Source organism: Aedes albopictus, chromosome 1 (assembly GCF_035046485.1).
Source record: "Aedes albopictus strain Foshan chromosome 1, AalbF5, whole genome shotgun sequence".
Classification (NCBI taxonomy): Eukaryota; Metazoa; Arthropoda; class Insecta; order Diptera; family Culicidae; genus Aedes; species Aedes albopictus.
Window position 1 is genome coordinate 264,988,442 of NC_085136.1, and position 20,438 is coordinate 265,008,879.

The following is a 20,438-nucleotide window of genomic DNA, read 5'->3' on the forward strand; positions in this document are numbered from 1 at the left end:
ACAAACACTCAATTTCCTAATCCCTGCTAGACGCAATGTCGAGAAGAGATATCGGTTTTCGAGCATTTGATGAGTCCAATTGGAAATCATTGGAGATATACCATGACTCCGTGCGGCTTCCAATATGGCATCGAAAGGCACATTGTCAAAGGCACCCTCGATATCTAAGAAAACACCCAAACAAGATTGCTATTTCGATATCGTAAACAACCTTGTGTAAAAGAGTCACAGTGGACTTACCAGATTGGTAAGCATGTTTGTTTACATGAAGAGGCACGTTGGCCATATGAACATCATGGTTGTGATGATCCACAATGCGTTTTAAGCATTCAGAAGAAAAGAGGTCAAACTGATAGGTCTGAAACTCTTTGCTTCTTCATACGACGCACGACCCAGTTTCGGAATATCCCGCCAAGATTTGGGAATATACCCTGTAGCAAAACTTTAAACAAGTTTTGTTTTTTTTTTTCAAAACATGTTTGAAATAATCAATTGTCTTCTGAAGCAAAATAGGATAAATCCCATCTGCCCCAGGAGATTTGAAAAGAGCAAAGCTATTAAGTGCCCACTCAATCGATTCTATAGTTATAATACTCTGAGCCGCAGCCAGGGAATCGTAACTACAAGAAAACACATCAGGTTCATCCGAAGATGTAATATCCACACATCCAGGGAAGTGTGTGCTGAATAAGCATTCCAGAACTTCCTCATCAGAGGAAGTCAGATCGTCATTTGGCAAACGAAGTTCGTTCACTCGGAAATCCTTAGATTTCGCAAGGATTTTATTTAATCGACTGACTTCACTCAAACTGGAAACATTTGTACAAAGGTTTTTCCAGCCGGATCGTTCAGCAGACCGGAGAGCTTTCCTGTAGGCCTTGCGAGTCGACCCGAAAGCCTCCGAACCAGCCGAACGTCATCTGTTCCAACTCTTTCTACATTGTTTCCTGAGCTTCGCCAGATCAGAGTTATACCAAGGGGTTCCTCTTGTGGTCTTCACAGACCGCAGAGGGCAAGCTTCTTCAAAAGCTTCAATGATGAAGACCGCTGTAGTATCAACGGCGTCATCTAAATCACTTGGAGTGTCAATGGATGGTGAGAATCCATGAAATTTGATCGCAACCAAATCAGTAAAAAGATCCCAGTTTGTTGACCGGGGGTTCCTGAAACGCAAAGTTTGCGAAGTAACATTCACATGTTCAAAAAAGATGCAGCGATGGTCAGATAAAGATTCTTCATCTGACTCATGTCAATTGGTTAGCTCGTGACTAATTCTGCTAGAGCAAAGCGTTATGTCTAACACTTCCTCTCTAGCAGATACCATGAAGGTTGGGCGGTTGCCTATGTTAAGTAATGCAAGATCTGTACTACTTAAGTACTCCATCAAACTGGAGCCTCTCAAGTGAATGTCTGAGCTGCCCCAGATGATATGGTGAGCATTAGCATAAACCGAACAATAGATGTAATTCTTGTTGAGGTTTCCAACAGATACATCAATTGTGATAGCACATACATCTCTGGTGGTTAGTTCAGAGATGAGTGTAGCAACTATTGCGTTGTTGACAAGCACACAGGCTCGAGGCATGACACGCGAGTTTGCCATTTCATGTTTACTGAAAGTGGCAAACACTGGGTTCACAAGGTTTCCTAGATAGAAATTTCCCTTACGAAAGTAAGGTTCTTGTACCAAGGCCACTTGGGCTGTACCATTTTGCATAAGTCTGCAAAGATTGATCGTTGCTGTTCTTTTATGCTGAAGATTGATCTGAGCTATCCCAACCGTAGCCACTGCCCAAACTAGGTAAGATTAAACTCTTCGCAACAACAGCACAACAAAAAACAGCAACAATAAAACCAAATCGGTATCGATTGGAAAACGCCAAAGGCGAGGATACACAGGATGCACTGTGTAAATCGCATAATGCGAAACCATATAAGTGAAAATTTAAACTAATTAACAACATCTTCATAATCCCGCCCTTATTTAGCCTCAAGCGAGACTAAAGAAGGGCAGCTGATTGTCTCGGAGAAACACAAGGTCCACTGCACCATTGCTCCGGTTAGCGCAGTAAGGGCTACATACTGTGGAGGGCGCCCTGGTACTCCACAGGCTCCATTAGCGGTTTGGTTTTTATTAGACCCCCCTAGCCATTCATTCCTAGGCACGGTAAGCATAAAGCCGCATCACACCATGAATTAGGGGTCACCTGTTGGTGGATTCTTACCAGCGGAACAGGCGGTCCGTAGTGTTATTCTTAGCCAATTGAGACAATCGCTACCGACACTACACAGCTATCTAGGCTGATCGAGAAAAGAAGTTAATTTTGATGATCAACTTCATACGGACTCGAACAGCCCGATCCATCAGTGGAAATTGTACCTACTACGGGCTCCAAAAGAAGCTGCGGTCTAAAACAGTGAAGGGAATTGTCAGACAAAAGAGGCACAAAACAAGCAACAAAGAAGACGCGGCGATTACTCTTTATCCCAACTGGTAACAGATAATGACATGATCTCGAAATTTTTTGTTGCAGACAAAACGGAGGCTGAATTTGTTGCATACTTTTCAACTCGTTAATAATCAATTATTATTAACCCAAAATTGGAACTTTTTGATGATACGTTGCAGTGTTTACCGACTCGAAAATAGCGCTCAAAAATCATAATGCAAGGCTTAAAAACTCATGGTGCACGATCTTTGTCCTATTCTGTTCAAGTTGGGACAAACGTATGTCGCATTGGGTAGAATGTCGCAACAAATTCAGGTTTCGACATTGTCGTTATTGTTGCACGATGGTTGAATTTAGATTAACTGGTCTAAAAAGATTCACCCACGTACCAAACGCACCATGTACAAAACACTAATAAGACCGCGGTGGTCCTCTATGGACACAAAACATGGACCATGTTCAAAGAGGACCTGCAAGCACTCGGAGTTTTCGAGCGACGCGTGCTAAGAACTATCTTCGGCGGTGTGCAGGGAAATGGTGTGTGGCGGAGAAGGATGAACATCAGCTCGCTAATAATTCCCATCGCACACAGATTTATGTAACTGTCTACTTTATCCGATAGTTGGTCAACTGCCCATCCGTGGCGCTCGCATCATTTTTGTTCGATTTTGACGTTTGCTTACTACCGCCACCTAGTTAATGGTTGACCAAACTTAGTTCTTTTAGCATTGGGCGAATATGTTTTCGTGACTATGATTTGAATCGAGAAATGTTCGAAATGTTGCGTTTGTTTGTCTGTGAAAGTAATGTTTGCCTACACTGAGGATACTGATCGTATGTTTTTCATAGTTTACATCTTATGAACCAGTTATTTTTATTTTTTTCATCATTTCATAGTTCTCGTATGCTTTTCATAAATTGAAAAGCGAAATCCATAAGACTTGTCGTATGAAAAATCTCATAAGAAGCATCGTATGAAAATCATAAGATGTGTTATGAAGCATCATTGCTAAAAAACAATAAAACCTTTTATTGGCTTCTAACCACTTCAACTTCCGAAGCGTCGATGGGCGAATCAGTAAAGCACGCACTCGCCAACCTTGACGTTCCTGGTTCGATTCCAGGTTGCATTTTTTTAAAATTTGTGCAAAATATTTCACAAAAATATGTATGATAGTCATAAGACATACTTTCAGTTTTTATGCGTTTTAGGTATGATTTTCATACGTGAATGTAATGAAATTTATACAGTAACAGTATGACAATAATAGTTGGCGCTTTGAATCCAAAATTATAGTTCGTAACTATGATTTTCGCAAGAAATTCTTGTGGCAAAAAATCATAGTTGATTCGTATGATTTTCGGAGTTGCAGTATCCTCAGTGTACTATTGGTGATTATGTCTTATCCTAAATGTAATCTCAAGCAAACTGTTACAACTTAAACACAGTTTTGGTTTGGTTTGTAGATAATGAGCCTGTACTTCATTTGTCAGGACGTTACAAGTGGTCAATGTTCTATATCGATGTGTCTAATTCAACTTTGTAGTTCAATATGATTAATATGCCAAAATCTAATAGAATTACTCGCGACACTGAATTCAAATAGGTGTAACTAATTGTCACCAGAACATTTGTAGGGTTTCACGTACAACATTGTATGCAAGCTCCCATTGGTTCACATTGGGCATTATTGAAAATGTCATGTTGTACGTCATCGATCCGTCAATGCCGGATTGTTATTGTTTTGATGTAATCTGGTCGTCGCGATTGCCTCACTATAAGTACGTGATATTTTAACACAAATAAATAATTGTACGTATGTGTGTATGTATGTATGTATGCATGTATGTATGCATGTATGTATGCATGTATGTATGTGTGTGTATGTATGTATGTATGAATGAATGTATGTATGCATGTATGAATGTATGTATGTAGCAACGATTATGTTTTTGAGAAGCACATATGCCCGAGGCTTGACATTCAACCTTTGAAGTTTGTCATTAAATTTTTACTGAAAGTAGCAAAACCGGCAAAAAAGTTTCCTAGATAGAAGCACCGCTTACGAAAGGTAGGTTCTTGAACTTAAATCACGTTGAGCCTGAAAAGATTGATCTTTGCTAGTTATTTACGCTGAAAATGGATTTGCGCAATTTTTGCGAAATTGGAATAATATGGCAAATAAGTAAAATTAACAGTGCTACTTACACAAATCAAACCGCAGAAAATTCCGTCGTTTCGAATCAAAACACTACTCAACACCATCTGCAACCATAAAGATCACACAGTAGTTAGCGCGAGCTGTACTAGATCACTCACTAATTGAAATCAACATTCTTCGCTTTTAAACACTGAAACCATCCCAGTCACAACATCTTCTTTCGCTCGGCCCACAGAGAGAAAAAAAAACACTTCAGTGCACTGAATGCAAACGCGTTTCTCACACTACAAAGTTGCACTGCACGACACACTGCGTCGCTTCCCTTCCACTACCCGCGAAACACACGGCTTCGATCCTCAACCCACTCTCCACGAATATGGTATTTACTCGGTTCGATTCACGTTTTGCGCGTCTCTTCGTCGTCGTCCTCGTCGTCGCCGTTTGATACTTGAATTGGCTTCTGCTTCTACTGCTGGCTGATGCCGTGCGCTGGCTGTTTGTTATTACACCGTGTACCGACCTGCTGCTGCTAGGAACAGTTTTCTTGCTGTTGCCTTTTGCGAGCATACCTCTGCCCGAGAGGTGGCGGCAGCAGCAGCAGGTTCCTTCTGGCCATATCGGCCGGGCCGAGCGAGACTTCGATTACTTTGTTGTTACTCCAACTGAAACGGTGGTGCAACGCCGCAACAACGCTGCAGTCGGATGTGCACTTTCTTTTACGTATTGATCACACAATCAAAACTCTTGACAGTTCTGAAGCACTAAACTCGCAGCAGCACCAGCAGTGGAGTTGGGGGCTTTCATGAGCCGTCAATCAACGACGTACTTGACGAATCGCGCCGCGCTCATCGAAGAGGGTGAACTGTAAGCACAGGGAAGGTCAGCTCGGTGGAAGCTCACTTATTCAAACTACACTACACTACAGTAACTGCGGTTAACTTCAAGTGCCGTTTTGTTACAATCGATGCAGCACTGGACGAAGGCATCGACGGCGGCACGGGGACGGCGGCGAATCGTTGTCACTTTTATTAGATTAATTTAAACGGCTTGCGTTAGATGCCTCTGCTGATACACTTCGCAGACGCACACACACTCGAGTACCCGATAAGAAGAAGCATTGCGTGCCCGTTACCGTACGAAGCATGCAACAAGTTTTCAGCTACGCTCCATCTGCGGAATACTCGTCTAGGACCGCCGTCTAGGGATGCAGCTACATACGGTTTCTCTCTATTTATCATTACATAAACCCTTCTGCCTTTTTCACATTCTCTAGGTTCAACACCGATACACTGCTTCTACTCGTCACAATCGCTTATCGATGTAATCCGCCCTCGTATCAGATAAACAACACTCAATCGTTATCATTATCGAAATACGAGATCAACGCACATCTTCTTACCGACTTCACCTACGTATTCCGCTCACTCACAGTTCTCACGGTCATTGATAAACCGAACAAAAGCTTATGATAGACGTCGATGTTCTCCTATCAATGTGTCCCGATTCGGGCCAAATTCGGCAATTCGATTGACCCCGCCGCGAACAAGACGACGGACGGCACGGCACATGAAAACAAACCGCGTTCACCTCCAATACACAACTCGTTCTACATTGACTGCGCGGGTATTCGATCGACTGACGGGGTAATCAGCGGAAAGATATTTTAAGAAAAACTGCACATCGCCGCCAACGACGACCACGACAACGACTACGACTACGAAGACGGGTGAACCGCAGTCAGTCTCTCGCTTCTTCGGTGTGCGGCGAACGGAGTGCGGAACGCGGCGACGACGCTGGATGTGTATAAAACAAGCGCGAGTTCGCTTGTGGTGCTTGCTAACTAAATTGAACGGAGAGGGGCTGCTGCTCTGGGGTTGTGTGTATCGCTTCGGCAGCTCTGCAAGTATATTTAATACGTACTTGTCGTATACTTTCTGTACCTACCTCCACAAAAGTGTGCAACAATGTTGTTCCGTGCGGCTCGCTCGGGGAGACTGCACCGCTAGGGTTACCAGGATTTCGAATCACTAAGGAAGGCGTCGAGAACAACTCATCAGTTTTTTGGTAAGATTGTCACCTTTCAAAGATCGCATATTGTTGAACCGTTTCAGTGCTTGATTGCTGTCTGGCGTTCTTGCAGCATGTCCTGCCCACCGTATTCTTCCGATTTTGGCCATCTTCTGGATGCTGGATTCACCGTAGAGTGCAGCCAGCTCGGCACACTTCTGGAGCCTGTAGTAAGCCCGACTTCCACTGATGATGCGCTTTCGAATTTCACGACTCACGTTGTAGTCAGCCGTTATCAAGGATTCGAGGTAGACGAACTCCTCCATCATTTCGACGCTATGCCAGTCTTTCGAGACATTACTACCTAAACGGATCCGGTCGGGTTCGGTTCCACCAGCCAGCATGTACAGCATGTGCACAAGCATTTACCGGACTTCGTGAAAATCGTACTCTGACTGTTGAGCCCAGCTCGTCGCATAATACCTTCCAGAGCGATGTTGAAGAGTAGGCATGAGCGTCCGTCACCTTGTCGCAGTCCCGGTGAAATTCGAATGAACTGGATAGTTCACCCGAAACCCTTACGCAGTTTTGCACAACGTCTATTGTTGCTTCAATCAGTCTATCTCAGGTTCCCAGGAAAGCCGTTTTCGTCCATGATTCTCCATAGCTCTGCGCGGTCGATACTGTCGTATGCCGCCTTGAAGTCGATGAACAGGTGATGCGATGGACCCTGGTATTCACGGCATTTTTGGAAAATTTGCCGTACGGTGAAGATCTGGTCCATTGTCGACCGGCCGTCGATGAATCCGGCTTGATAACTTCCCAAGAACTCATTCGTTTTAGATGACAGACGACGAAAGATGATCTAAGATAGCACTTTGTAGGCAGCATTCCAAATAGTGATCGCCCTGAAGTTCTCACATTCCAAATGGTCGCCTTTCTTGTGAATGGGGCAGATTACCCCTTCCTTCCACTCCTCCGGTAGCTGTTCGGTTTCCCACATTCTGACTATCAGCGGATGCAGACAGATGGCCAACTTTTCTGGGTCCATCTTGATGAGTTCAGCTGCGATACCATCCTTACCAGCGTGAAAGTTGATTCATTTCCGTCCTCCGCTGCACTGGCGTCGTCGTTTCCTCCGTTGCCATGATCTCCCGTGCCTACGTTCTCCACGTCATTCAGGTGCTGATCGAAGTGCTGCTTTCACCTTTCGATCACCTCCGTTAAGAGGCCTCCGTCTTTATCCCTGCATATATCAGCTCGCGGCACGAAGCCGTTGCGGGATGCGTTGAGCTTCTGATAGAACTTCCGTGTTTCTTGGGAACGGTACAGCAGTTCCGTTTCTTCGTACTCCGCTTCTTCCAGGCGGCGCTTTTTCTCCCGAAAGAGGCGGGACTGCTGTTTTCGCTTCTAATTGTGATGTTCCACGTTCTGTCGGGTCCCTTGCTGCAGCATTACCGCCCTCGCCGCGTTCTGCACTCTTCGTCGAACCATTCGTTCCATCGATTCTGTTCCATGTATCCGATGGTGCTCTCGGCTGCATCGTTGATGACTGCTTTCACTGTACTCCAGCAGTCCTCATCGAGCTCGCCCTCGTCTGGCAACGCGGCCTAGAGATTCTGCGCGAATGCTTAGGCGACATCCGGTTGTTTAAGTCGCTCTGCGATGTACCGTGGCGGTCGCCGGTACCGTACATTGTTGATGACGGAGAGTTTTGGGCGCAGTTTGACTATCACCAGATAGTGGTCGGAGTCGATGCCTTGAAGTGTTAATGGATTTACATGGTCAAGACCAACGTGGACCGCTACAAGGCGCGGTTATAGTGATCTAAAGATTTTCACAGCAGAAAGGAGTGGATTATGACCAGACGTACTCTGTGGTAGTAAGATATGCCACAATACGCTATCTTCTAGCAGTAGCTGATCAACTGCATTTTCCTGATGGATGCTATAACAGCTTTCCTGCAAGGAGAGTTGAATGAAGAAGTCATCTACATGGAACAGTCCGTAGGTCATGTGGATACAGCCGCTCCAAAGAAGATCTGTCTCCTGCAGAAGGCGCTTTACGGACTGAAACAATCCAATCGCGTATGGAACAAGAAGCTAGATGCAGAACTGAATGACATCGGTCTCAAGCGTTCCAGTTTTGATCCCTGTGTCTACTACCACGTGCAGCTAATCATTATTGCAGTGTAAGTCGACGACTTCCTGCTGTTTTCAAATACTGATGCATGGGTCAACTAAGTGAAGGATCGTCTGATGGAAAAAAAAACCGAGCAAGTATTAGGAATACGAATCACGCAGGAGAAGAAGTCGATGGCGTTGGACCAGCAGCGGTATATTAAAGATCTACTGCAGTGATTTTGTTGGATGACTAACTGTAATGCGAGCCCAATTTCCTACGATCCAGCACATAAGCACGAGCTGCCAAAGAAGAAGACAAGATGAAGTATGTACCATTTCGTCAATTAATTGGTGGACTTTAATTCCTAGCACCAGTGTACGAGGCCCGATATTGCTTATGCAGTCAACTCTGTGAGCACTTTCAGTGGCAATTTAGGTGAATCCCACAGGACGACAGCATAGCGTATTTTGCGCTATCTGAAGGGAACGCTCAACACGCAGCAGGTTTATTAGAAGAAGCCAGACAGTCCTTTCGAAGGCTTCATCGATGCAGATTGGGACAATGATGCGGACACTAGACGATCAGATACAGGATATGTGTTTCAATGTGCAGGCTGATCGATATCAAGTTGCAAGAAACAATCGAATGTGTAAGGGAGAAGCCGAACGATGGTACAATTCAACCCTAGCATGTCGGATAAGATTTCCAAAGTGCAGATGTACTCACTAAGCTGGCATATTACGAAGCTCGTTAGAGCTGCAAAAGAATGAGGATTAGTGCAAATTCCTGATTAAGGCGGGAAATATTGGAAATCGTAGTAATCTATAAATTTGTTTAATAAAGATCATTCTGTTCTATCAACTGCTACAAGCCAAGGCTAAATTATTGTCCGGTATCTTTCCACATGACGCTGTTCAGAGAAGTTTTGTGGATTTTGCCATTTTTCGTCAAAATCGACTTTTTCCGTTTTGAGCATCTCTAGTGTAGAAGAAGCGTAATATGTGGATGCCAGATCCGCCTAAAACAAAAGAGGATCCGTATGTTTTCGGTAGATGGGTAGAAGTCGTTTTTTGATGCATTCCTTTCTGTTATTTTCACCGTTGATTGTTCCCGTTGTGAAATACGAAGAACTCTTTAAGCCACATGAACAATCGGCTCGCCACACCAAAAACTTTTTCCCAAATTTTTCAGTTCTGATGTACCCTACATCATCCGGCACATCTGTCCCCTGCTTAGCGTTAAAAAATTGCGGTCCCGGAAATGTATTAGTAAGCCAATTCTCGAAACGACAACTTTTTGGAACACCATTTGTGCAGAATTAATCTGCTAGTCTCAAAGCTAATACGACCTATCGCTCGAAATTTCTTACTTTTTTCCGCTTTCTTTGAGTGTGTTGCCGAAGTGAACATGATTTTTCACACTGAGCAAAAATTCACATTTTTTTTGTTTAGTTTTACCTCTAAACTATTGGTAAACAGATGTCCACTTTCTTTAATGAACAGTCCTTAGTTAAAAAGGGCATTTCTGTAGGAATTCCTACAAAATTCCTCCGACAATTCCTACACACTCAATCCTGAATTGTCTGTTCGGTACTTTATTGACAAAAAAAAGGAACTGCAGAACTATTTCGGTAATTTCCGTAATTGATTTTATGAGGCTCTGTACACCAACTGTCAAAAACACGAGCAAAATGTAAATAATCAATTTTCTGCTGTGTTCAGCTGTTCTATTTTCCTAAAAAAATTACTTGGTATTTAAAATTAAATGTGTACGGGAATTTCTCGAAACACCTACGGAATTTCTTTCAGATTTTCCTATGGAAATTCCTCCAAGAGTTAACGCTGACATTTCCGCATAAGTTCCCACGGGAATTCCTTTAGGAGTTCTTTCGATAATCCCACAAGGGGGCCTTTGAGAACCCTTACAAGAGTTTCTTTGTAAAAGTTCTCGAAATTCCAACGGGAGTTCCTCCACAAGTTTCTACGGGAATCCCTTCAAGATATGAAGATTCCTCAAGGAGTTCCAATAGGAATCGCTGTGAGAATTCCGCGAGGGGATGCTCCGTGAATTCTCCCAAGCTTTACTCCAGCATTCTTCATGAATTTAACCGGAATTTCACAAGAAGTTATTAGGGCAGTTTCTCCTTTGAGACTATCTGTAGGAGTTCCTCCAGAAATTCCTTGAGAAACTCCTTCATAAGTTTCCAGAATTCATCCATCTGTTCTTTTGAGAATTTGTAAATAATTGCTCCTGTGTATTCTTCCAAGGTGTCCCTCTCCTGAAAGTATTCTAGGGATTTCTCCTCTGGGTTTTCTTCATGAGTTTTTTTTTTCGCTGGAATGCATCTTAGATTTCCAGAGGTTTATGGGAATTTTCCAGAAGTTTATGCACCCGGATGAACTTCAGAAGAAGTTCGCATAAAAAATTCCTTAGAATTTGAAAAAAAGTAGAGTACTTTAGAATCCCTTAGAAGGAATTTCTGGGGGAAATCTAAAAGGAACCATGGATAAAAATTAACTAAGGAATTTGAAACAGTATTCAAAAAAATCACAGATGAATTTTAGAAGGAACTCCCGGAGAAATAACGAAAGGATGTGGTCCGGAAGGAGTTCCCTGACAAATACTGAACCTGAAAAGGATCTTTGAAAAGAATTCCGGGGGAACTCTGGAAAGAATTCCTAGAGAAGGACGTAGGAGCTCTTGGGAAAAATTCCGGGAATCTCCCCGAGCAGAGGAGAATAGCAAATTGATAACAACAGAATCACATAGCCTGTTTTTATATCATAATTTCTTAAATATTGTTAACTTATCAAAATATATCTTTTCAATAACATGTTTTGTTGGGCAATCTTATTTTGTTATATTCAAATTTTTAGGATGTATCCACAAGATAACATTTCAATAATATATTTTGTTGTAGAACATGTTTAGTTATTATTCTGCTATAGAGAATGTACAAATATGTGATGAAGAATAACACAACAGTAACAAGTTTACAAACTTCCTGTTATTAAGTTGTAATTGATCTAACAAAACATGTTATTGAATTATTCTTTTAGGAACATTTTTTTGATATGATATTTGATATTTTGCCGCTTATGACTGACAAGTTTATAACATAATATGTTATGCTAATAACATAAAAATTACTGATTCCATTATACAGTTATTAGGCCAAAATAACATATTTTATTGTGCTGTTGATATTTTCTTCTGCACGGGTCCGGCCATAGCTTTTGGATGAACTCTAGAAGAAATTTCCGGAGAAATTCCTGAAAGGAAGGAACTCAAGAAGTAATGCGTGGAATATTTTTGGAGAAAAATCTCGTTATTTTCGGGAAGGAATTCCGTAAAAAGAACCTCGACAGAAATTCACAGAAGAACTTTGGAAAGAATTCTTGAACGATTTTCGGGATAGTTCTTTGATGAGCTTTGGAATGAATCCAAAAAAAAAATTTGGAAGGAACTTCAAGTGAATTCCATATAAATTTCAAAAATCAGTTTCAAAGTAACTGTGGTAATAATTGGTGGAAGAAAACCTGAAATTGTTTCTCCATGGATCATCGGATGAAATCGTTGGATGAATTTCAAAAGCAATTCCCGAAAGAAATTCGGAATAAGTTTCAGAAGGAGCTCTTTGGGAAATTTCTGATAAAACTCCGAAAGAAAAAGTTCAATGGACGCCGATCGAAAGATGGGATTCCTGGAGAATTTTTGGAAATTAATCTTGCAAGAACACTGGAGAATTTTTTTAGAAACTTCGTACGAAATCTGAAGGAAATTGTAAGAGATGGTTTGGAACACCTTCCTTACTACTTATTCTCAAATAAAATCCCTGAAAGATCCCTGCTATGTCTAAAGGGATTCTGGAAGGAATTCCCTAAAGGTGAGAAAATGATTCTTGGCGAAACCCCAGAAGTAATTTCAAAAGGATTTCCCAAAGGAACATCTGAAGGTATTTTTCGAAAAATTTCCGGAAGATTGTGAATTGAACTGAAAGGAACTTTCAGTGCTCCTCCGCCAAGAATGATTCTGTGATTCTGGAGATACACTTGTGTATGTTCAGAATCAACAAGAATCATCGTTGCCAGTTCCAACTCCAAGAAGGTGGATATATGTGGAAACGAACACTGATCAGGAAGATTTGCTGTAGCAACTCGAAGCACAGATAGATAGAAAATCACTGGAAAATCTGTCCAGTTGTCCATCGCTCAATTTGGACACTCCAAAGAACTCCGAGCTGGAAGACAGCGATGAGGACGATCGAGTGAGCGTCACTATCAAGACACCAAATGGATCAGCTGTTACAAATCCGGAAAAACTTCAACAAACTAACCGAATCAAGCTGAGTAGTTCCGGTAAGTGTAGTGACGTCAGTAGGTCAGACATAAACAGGGCAAGTTACCATACCTGGTATATCAAAAACCTTGCTACCGCGATGAATCTTAAATGTCATTCAGTATAAAAACGAGAAAAATAAACGATACACGTTCTGTTTAAGAGAAAACTATCTGCGCGTTTTTTATCGGAATATCGCGTTGGATTAACTGTCCCAACCACGGAATCTCTTCCCGAATCTCAACAGTAAGCGACTGAAAAACTGTTAAATCAGGGCTATTACAAGACGAGGCTATTACAAGACATAAAGCCCCAGGTAAACATGATAAAGCATAAGTCTGCATTCAACGGGGAAATACGAAGGTCCCGGATAGGAAAACAGAGACAAAATCCTAGGCACGAAGCAGAAATCCAAAACTCTACCCGGGAATATGAAGGTCCTTGGTGGCCGTAGCAGAAGCAGAGATTCTCCAACCAGGAGATGTGAAAATCCAAAAAACTAAGCCAACTACTACTCAAAATCCGTTATATACGGAGATTGTGAATCAGACACGCATAGGAATAACACCAAAGGAACTGCAAAACTACGTCGGGTCAAGAAAAGCAGGTTCGACAACATGCAGGACAGCAATACTGACTGTAGGAGAGGTTCAGGATGTGGCCATGAAAACGAAAGTCGACAGTATGATACATGGTAAAAACCAAGGAAACCCGTTGCTGGGTCCTGAACTGCACCAGTAGCAACAAATGCCTGGCCCGAGTCCGGTAAATATTACTGGCGATGAATATGGAAACTCGACTAAGAACTGTTAAAGCGAACCTGAAAAAGGATAGCAACCGTGGTGAAAACGACAGTAGTTCACTGGGATTGCAAAAGAAGGTACCAGAAATCTCAAAAGAATCCACTACAAAAGGTGCGAAAACTAAGGAGAGTTCCTGAGGCTTTCAGGGAGTTTTAAGAGTGCTTCAAGAATGTTCCTAGGCGTCTAAGGAGGTCGCAGCGGCGTTGCAGGGGTATTTCAGGTGAGACGACTTCCAGAGTGCTTCTGGAGGGGGGGGGGGTTCCAAGGGCATTTCATCCTAGAGATGCTGTTAAAGGTGTCAGGGAGTTGGCCGTATCAGGGGTATTTCATAGGATTTCAGGGCGTTCCAACAAGCTTCAACGAGTTTATGGAGCGTTAGCGGGTTTATGGAATTTCAATAGCGTTCCGAGGATGTCCCATAGGGCCTTAGGGAGTTTCATTGACGTTCCAGGAAATTCAAAGGAATTTCACGGGATTTCAGGGGTTTAAGGAACGACTCGGGAGGCTTCCGGAAGTTTCTGAAGATTTATTGAGCATTTCAGGGGAGCTATAATGTGTAACGACCCTAAGGCGTTTTTACCCTCGGTATTCTTCAGTACTTTTACCCTAGTGGAAACTGTAAAAATGTTGAGTCACCCAAGTGAATACATGTGTATCAAGCACGTTAGAATCTACTAACTACCGTGGATCACGAGTTACATGGGATGCAAAAAGTGGCATTTGAGAAAAAAAAAACTCCGCAACCAAATCAAATTTCTCTTCTGGTTGCCAACCCTATGCGCTCCTCCAAACGTGGGTACTCTGCTACGCCTGCTACCTTACAAGCGGAACGCTTCGACGAACCGTCAATAGGTGCTGCATACTTCGGAGCAGCGCAGCTGAGCGCAAACGAGTGAAACCGACCGGCTCGTGAATGTACGCTGGTGCTGCTGCTTCTGTGCTGGCAGCCTCGCCGTAAGTCGGTGTGGAGCGTGTGGACAAGCGGACAAGCGACACGGCGCATTTGTTTGAGTTGCTTTTCGGCCGAACGGACCGACCGACAGAGAAAACCGATGATGAGAGTTGCTCGGCCTGTTTTAGTTCATTTCCATTTTTCTTCTGAAAATGTTGTTTTTTGCTTCGCACATTCTCGCGAATTCACACCACAAACAGCTGAACGAGTGCACCAGGCAGGGTTTACTGGTATATCGTTACTGTGATGGGGGGAAGTCTGGGTAAGCGGCATCTTGTGATGAAGGTCTTTTAGTTTACTTCAGTTTATTTCTACTTTTCCTACTTGTTGCAGTTCACAACGGTTTTTAAGAGAAATCTTATCCTGTTCTTGACGACCGAACAGAGACATAGGTTGCATCTCAGCTTGGTGTTCTATGAGCACTTTCATAGTTGTTTCTTAGAGCTTTCCTTGGCAATTGGCCATTTTTGCAGGCTTTGAATCGTGACGAGCATCAGACCAACACACTCTCAGTATTGTCTTGCTGAATAGTTGCATCGATTTTCCCGGGTGGAGCATTCCACTCCCAACTCCTCAGTGCATGTGCAACGAATGCAATAGCACGAAGCCCAACACATACTCGATGAAAAAAAAAAGCGCAGTTACTGGATTGTAATTGTAAATACCGACAACCAAAGCAACGTATACGATTCACATGCAAGGGATGTTTACTGCAACTACTAGTGGGCAAGCTCCACTCAGCGTCGCCCTTCCCGTTGGTGGATCACGAGGTTAGTCGTACACCACCACGAGTGTATGTGCATCCCACAGAGAGAGAGAGCGCGAGTCTTTGCAAGTGTGCTGCAATGTTCATCGAGAGTAGAGAATTGCATTCTATACATACAGTGCAGTGCAGTGAGCGAAAGGTTGTGCAATTCTTGGAACGGGAGGGGGAGGGATGAACAGAATGTCAGACATCCTGCACATGATAGTTTATTTCAGAAGCTGGTATGGAGGAGAAATGAACCCGATGAATCGGAGGAATCTGGCAGGGCAGGCAATGTGTAGTGAATATTCGAAATCATTGGTTGAACTTGACATTTGATCTTGGCTGGGGGAATCATTACCTACTGGTTATAGAGCACTGTGTTGCTTTTCTTGCTTCTGATTGTGAAACTTTACTTTTACTGTCCCTACCAATTTGATTTTAAATGCCAACTTCGGTAATCTTTTGGCGATATTAGGGCATCTGAACACCGCACGCTTTCAGCAAACAATGGTAATTGTTGTACTGAATGCAATTAAATCGGTTACCGAACGGTCGAAATAAATAGTTTCGAGTGATTCTCGCTGATATCAGCCCAATAATATACAATGTATATTATACATTTTGAGAATTTTGTATGTACACACAGGCAGCCGGGTACCCAGACGCAGGAGCGCATCAGCAATAGCCGCCCAACCGCCGTGTCGATCAAACATATTGGTCTATATGCCGACGGGTGTCTGGGTAGTTTCTCCGTCTTTGGTAATATAAACAGGCTCTGTCTCTTCTACTTCTGGGAAAACTCTTGTCCGGGCATTTCTGCATAGCAGACCTGAACATCTCGGGAGCCTCTGCATAGCTACTTTTAAGGCCAGGTTCGGAGCTCCATCCGGGCCTGGGGCAGTACCTACGCTAAGGGACTTTGCTATCTCCATAAGTTCCACATCGGTGACCTCATCGCCTGCCCCAGTCCCCGGCTGCCCTACGAAAAGAGGCCAAGGACTCGGATCATAACGCGAAAAGAGCCCCTTGATGATCGCCTCCAGCAACTCTCGTGACTGCTCGGTAGTAGCCATTACACCTCTCGACCTGGCCATCACAATCCTGTAGGCATCAATCACCCCATGGATTCGCATTGGTACTCTGAAAAGGCCTTCAAAACTGGCCTTTTTGCTTGCCCTTATCTCGGTGCTCCGTGCGGCTTTTGTAGCGGTGAACACCACCCGTGCGCCGATGCCAACCCTTTCTGTGCCTTGGCTTGGCGTCCTTCACTTCTACCAGCTGTTTCGTCTTCCTCCGCTCCACCTTAGTCCAAGGAGGGTCCTCCCCTTGGTTCACCCTACTCTGTGGCTGCTGAGGGCCTACCAACGCACGCAACCCCTTGTTCCCATCATTCCGGGACGGGACAGCCTTTTCAGGCCCACCCTTCCCAGCTTTCCAAGAACTCTGGCTGGGGTCCGACCCACCGGCTTTGCTGCCGACCTTCGGGGTTATTATACGCCTGGCTTTACGGGCATCGCCAGACAGCTCCTTACGAGCGTTCGCATCCACCACACTTTTTGGACTTCCTGTGAAAGCGAAGGCCTCCGTTTGGGTAGACTTCGTATCCTTTTCTTTCGCAGGTTCTACTGTTGCTGTTACCTTCACGAGTCTCACGTGTTCCGGGAGGGGGACTAAAACCGGTAGTCTATAGTACTAGCCAAGACCCAATCTTCCATGGGAGAGAGGATAACTTAAGGCGGTAACTAGTGGAACACTTATCGATAGAGAATATTAATAATCGCTATAGGCATTTAAAAAAAAAATGGACGAATTTTCTGCGCTACCTCAGAGGGAGTCCCTGGAAGTATTCTCGAACCTATTTTTGTTACAGATTTTGAAAACTGCTATAACATATCTTGATATTATTCTGTGAAGCTCTGAGCGCTCGAGTAAAATTAAAACCGCGACCAAAGACTAGATTCTCAGGAGGAGAGGATTCTGCTTAGAATTCTGAGAGGATTCTGCTCAGAATCCTGAGGGGGTGTAATCAGTTTCGTACCTTTTAATTCCGCCCTATGTTTAGGTACGAAACTGATTACACTCATTCGAAGAGGGTATTCTGCTTGGAGGGTTCGAAAAGTTGGTACAAGATCCTGAGGGGTTTTTCTCAGAATCCTGAGAAAATTCTTCTCAGAATCCTGAGAGGATTTTCTTCAGAACCCTGAGAGGATTCTCCTCAAAATTTTGAGAGGATTCTCCTCGTAATCCTGAGAGGATTCCTCTCGGAATCATGAGAAGATTCTCCTCGGAATCCTAAAAGGATTCCTCTCGGAATCCTGAGAGGATTCTCCTCAGAATCTTGAGTACACTATTTTCAGAATCCTAAGAGGATTCTCCTGAGAATTGTAACTGAGCAAGGGCCGTGTTACTCCCAGCAAGGATGAAACCCCCGTCTTCAAGCCTCAGGGTCGGCAAGACGCTCGTGACACTTCGCGAAAGAAAACACTTATAGATCGGCTAAAGAAACTCCCTCTATATTCTTGGTCTCGTATACACTTTTATTTCACTTCCTTCTTGACGTCCTACTCTCCTACTACTTTCCTCTAGCTTTCTCCCACCTAGCTTTCTGGCGTCCGCCCTTAACACCGGACGACGCCTCCCACTTCCTTACTTTTCTACTCCTACCTTATTCGCAGACTTTCTACACTTATCTTCGGGGCCCCGCGCACTGCACCCTACGCTGCCGCTCCTTTCGCCTGTCCACTAGCTCCTTCTCTCCTTCCTGGGCCAGGGGGCGGGCAATTCTTCTCCTTTCCTCTCTCTTCCGTTGGCTGCAGCCTCTCGCGGACCTCCCTCCTGTCCCGTGCGCCCCTCGAGTGTGGTGACGGACTCGAGGCTTCAGTGATCCGTAGAGTCACTGGTAAAAGCCTGGGTTCGTCGGCGCGCTTGGTGGTTGTATCGGGATACAGGGATGCGGACACACTACAAATTGGCTAGAAGGGTCTACGCAGTGGTAGCGTCTTGCACTGTACGGGTCACTAACTTGGTTTTTGAAATAAAAACCGCGAGGTCCTGTGGGCACAATGGGAGAATCGCAATGGCGGGTTAGGCACTGTACGGATGGCTAGGTTCGGGGTTATTGTTACGGGATTTACCTGGATGTCCAGATTACTCCAATTTCTCCACTTTCCTTTTCTCCTTCTTTCCACTTTTCCGTGCTTTCCAAAACTTATTTTCACTTCTCCAACTATACTATTCTCCAACTAACTTTTGCTTCTACTAACTTTTCAAAACTTCGACTGTTGGCTTTGAAGATCACCAGGCTTATGATCAGTTGGATTGAAGCTCGTTGACCCCGAACCTTTGGCCATTGACCCGTCGTAAGTGCCAAAGTTCCTCCTCATCATGGCCGCCCATTTCGCCACCCCCATGGCCGCCCATTCGTGCAGTCCTGTGCAGTCTGGTGGTGGCTAGCAGAACTGCCGTCGTCCTTGTATAGGGCAGTGCAGTGATGGCTGCGTTCGTGGGATTTTTGGGACGTTACACTTAACCTGACTACAAACGTTTTCTTTTTTTAAAACAAAATTCAACGAATACTACACGCGACAAATCTCATCAATACTGGACGTTACACTGACACTTGTTACAGAATCCTGGGAGGATTTTGCTCAGAATCCTGATAGGATTCTCCTCAGGATCCTGAAAGGATTTTCCTCGGAATCTTGAGTGAATTCTCCTCGGAATTCTGAGAGGATTCCCCTAAGAATACTCAAAGAATTCTCCTTGGAATTCTGAGAAAATTCTCCTTAGAATCATGAGAAAATAATTCTCAGAATCCTGAGAGGATTATCCTGAGAATCCTGGGATGATTCCCTCAGAATCCTCTCAGGATTCTCCTCAGAATCCTGAGAGGATTCTCCTCAGAATCCTGAGCTGATTCTCCTTAGAATCCTGAGAGGATTCTCCTCAGAATCCTGACAGGATGAAAAAATATGATATTTGAAGATCAATCAAACAGCTCACTGCTATTAGCTAGATCTTACCAAGAGCTAAATGTGCTATGATGATGATGCTCCAGGAGTAAAATTGAGATATTATTATCAGTACTTTTACCTCTTATCACAAACAAACAAATATCACTTTTTGTTCTCCATATCAGAATATGCTATTATTGAGCTGTTTTTCTCTGCTCGGGAGGATTCTCCTCCGACTCCAGAAAGGATTCTCCTCAGTATCCTGAAAGGATTCTCCTCAGAATCCTGAAAGGATTCTCCTCAGAATCCTGAAAGGATTCTCCTCAGAATCCTGAAAAGATTCTCCTCAGAATACTGAAAGGATTCTCCTCAGAGTACTGAAAGGATTCTCCTCAGAATACTGAAATGATTCTCCTCAGAATCCTGAAAGGATTCTCCTCAGAATCCTGAAAGCATTCTCCTCAGAATCCTGAAAGGATTCTCCTCAGAATCCTGAAAGGATTCTCCTCAGAATCCTGAAAGGATTCTCCTCAGAATCCTGAAAGGATTCTCCTCAGAATCCTAAAAGGATTCTCCTCAGAATCCTGAAAGGATTCTCCTCAGAATCCTGAAAGGATTCTCCTCAGAATCCTGAAAGGATTCTCCTCAGAATCCTGAAAGGATTCTCCTCAGAATCCTGAAAGGATTCTCCTCAGAATCCTGAAAGGATTCTCCTCAGAATCCTGAAAGGATTCTCCTCAGAATCCTGAAAGGATTCTCCTCAGAATCCTGAAAGGATTCTCCTCAGAATCCTGAAAGGATTCTCCTCAGAATCCTGAAAGGATTCTCCTCAGAATCCTGAAAGGATTCTCCTCAGAATCCTGAAAGGATTCTCCTCAGAATCCTGAAAGGATTCTCCTCA

At 43.8% G+C, this 20,438-nt stretch overlaps 2 protein-coding genes across 4 annotated transcripts in view; one reads left to right on the forward strand and one right to left on the reverse strand.

Annotated features, from left to right (window-relative positions):
• Window positions 1–6,589, reverse strand: part of LOC109425486 (protein doublesex-like) — a 41,395-nt gene extending 34,806 nt beyond the window's left edge. For 2 of the 3 annotated variants that reach the window (XM_029859897.2, XM_062846730.1), the window contains exon 1: window positions 4,660–6,589. The gene's annotated coding sequence lies outside the window, so the exon portion shown is untranslated. The remainder of the gene's footprint in view (window positions 1–4,659) is intronic. The other variant, XM_062846731.1, reaches the window with a different exon arrangement.
• A 1,970-nt stretch (window positions 6,590–8,559) lies between these two features.
• Window positions 8,560–20,438, forward strand: part of LOC134291700 (uncharacterized) — a 23,250-nt gene continuing 11,371 nt past the window's right edge. Inside the window, exons 1-2 of the mRNA XM_062859801.1 lie at window positions 8,560–8,810; window positions 12,944–13,101. Coding sequence (XP_062715785.1) covers window positions 8,560–8,810; window positions 12,944–13,101 — 409 coding nt within the window. The remainder of the gene's footprint in view (window positions 8,811–12,943; window positions 13,102–20,438) is intronic.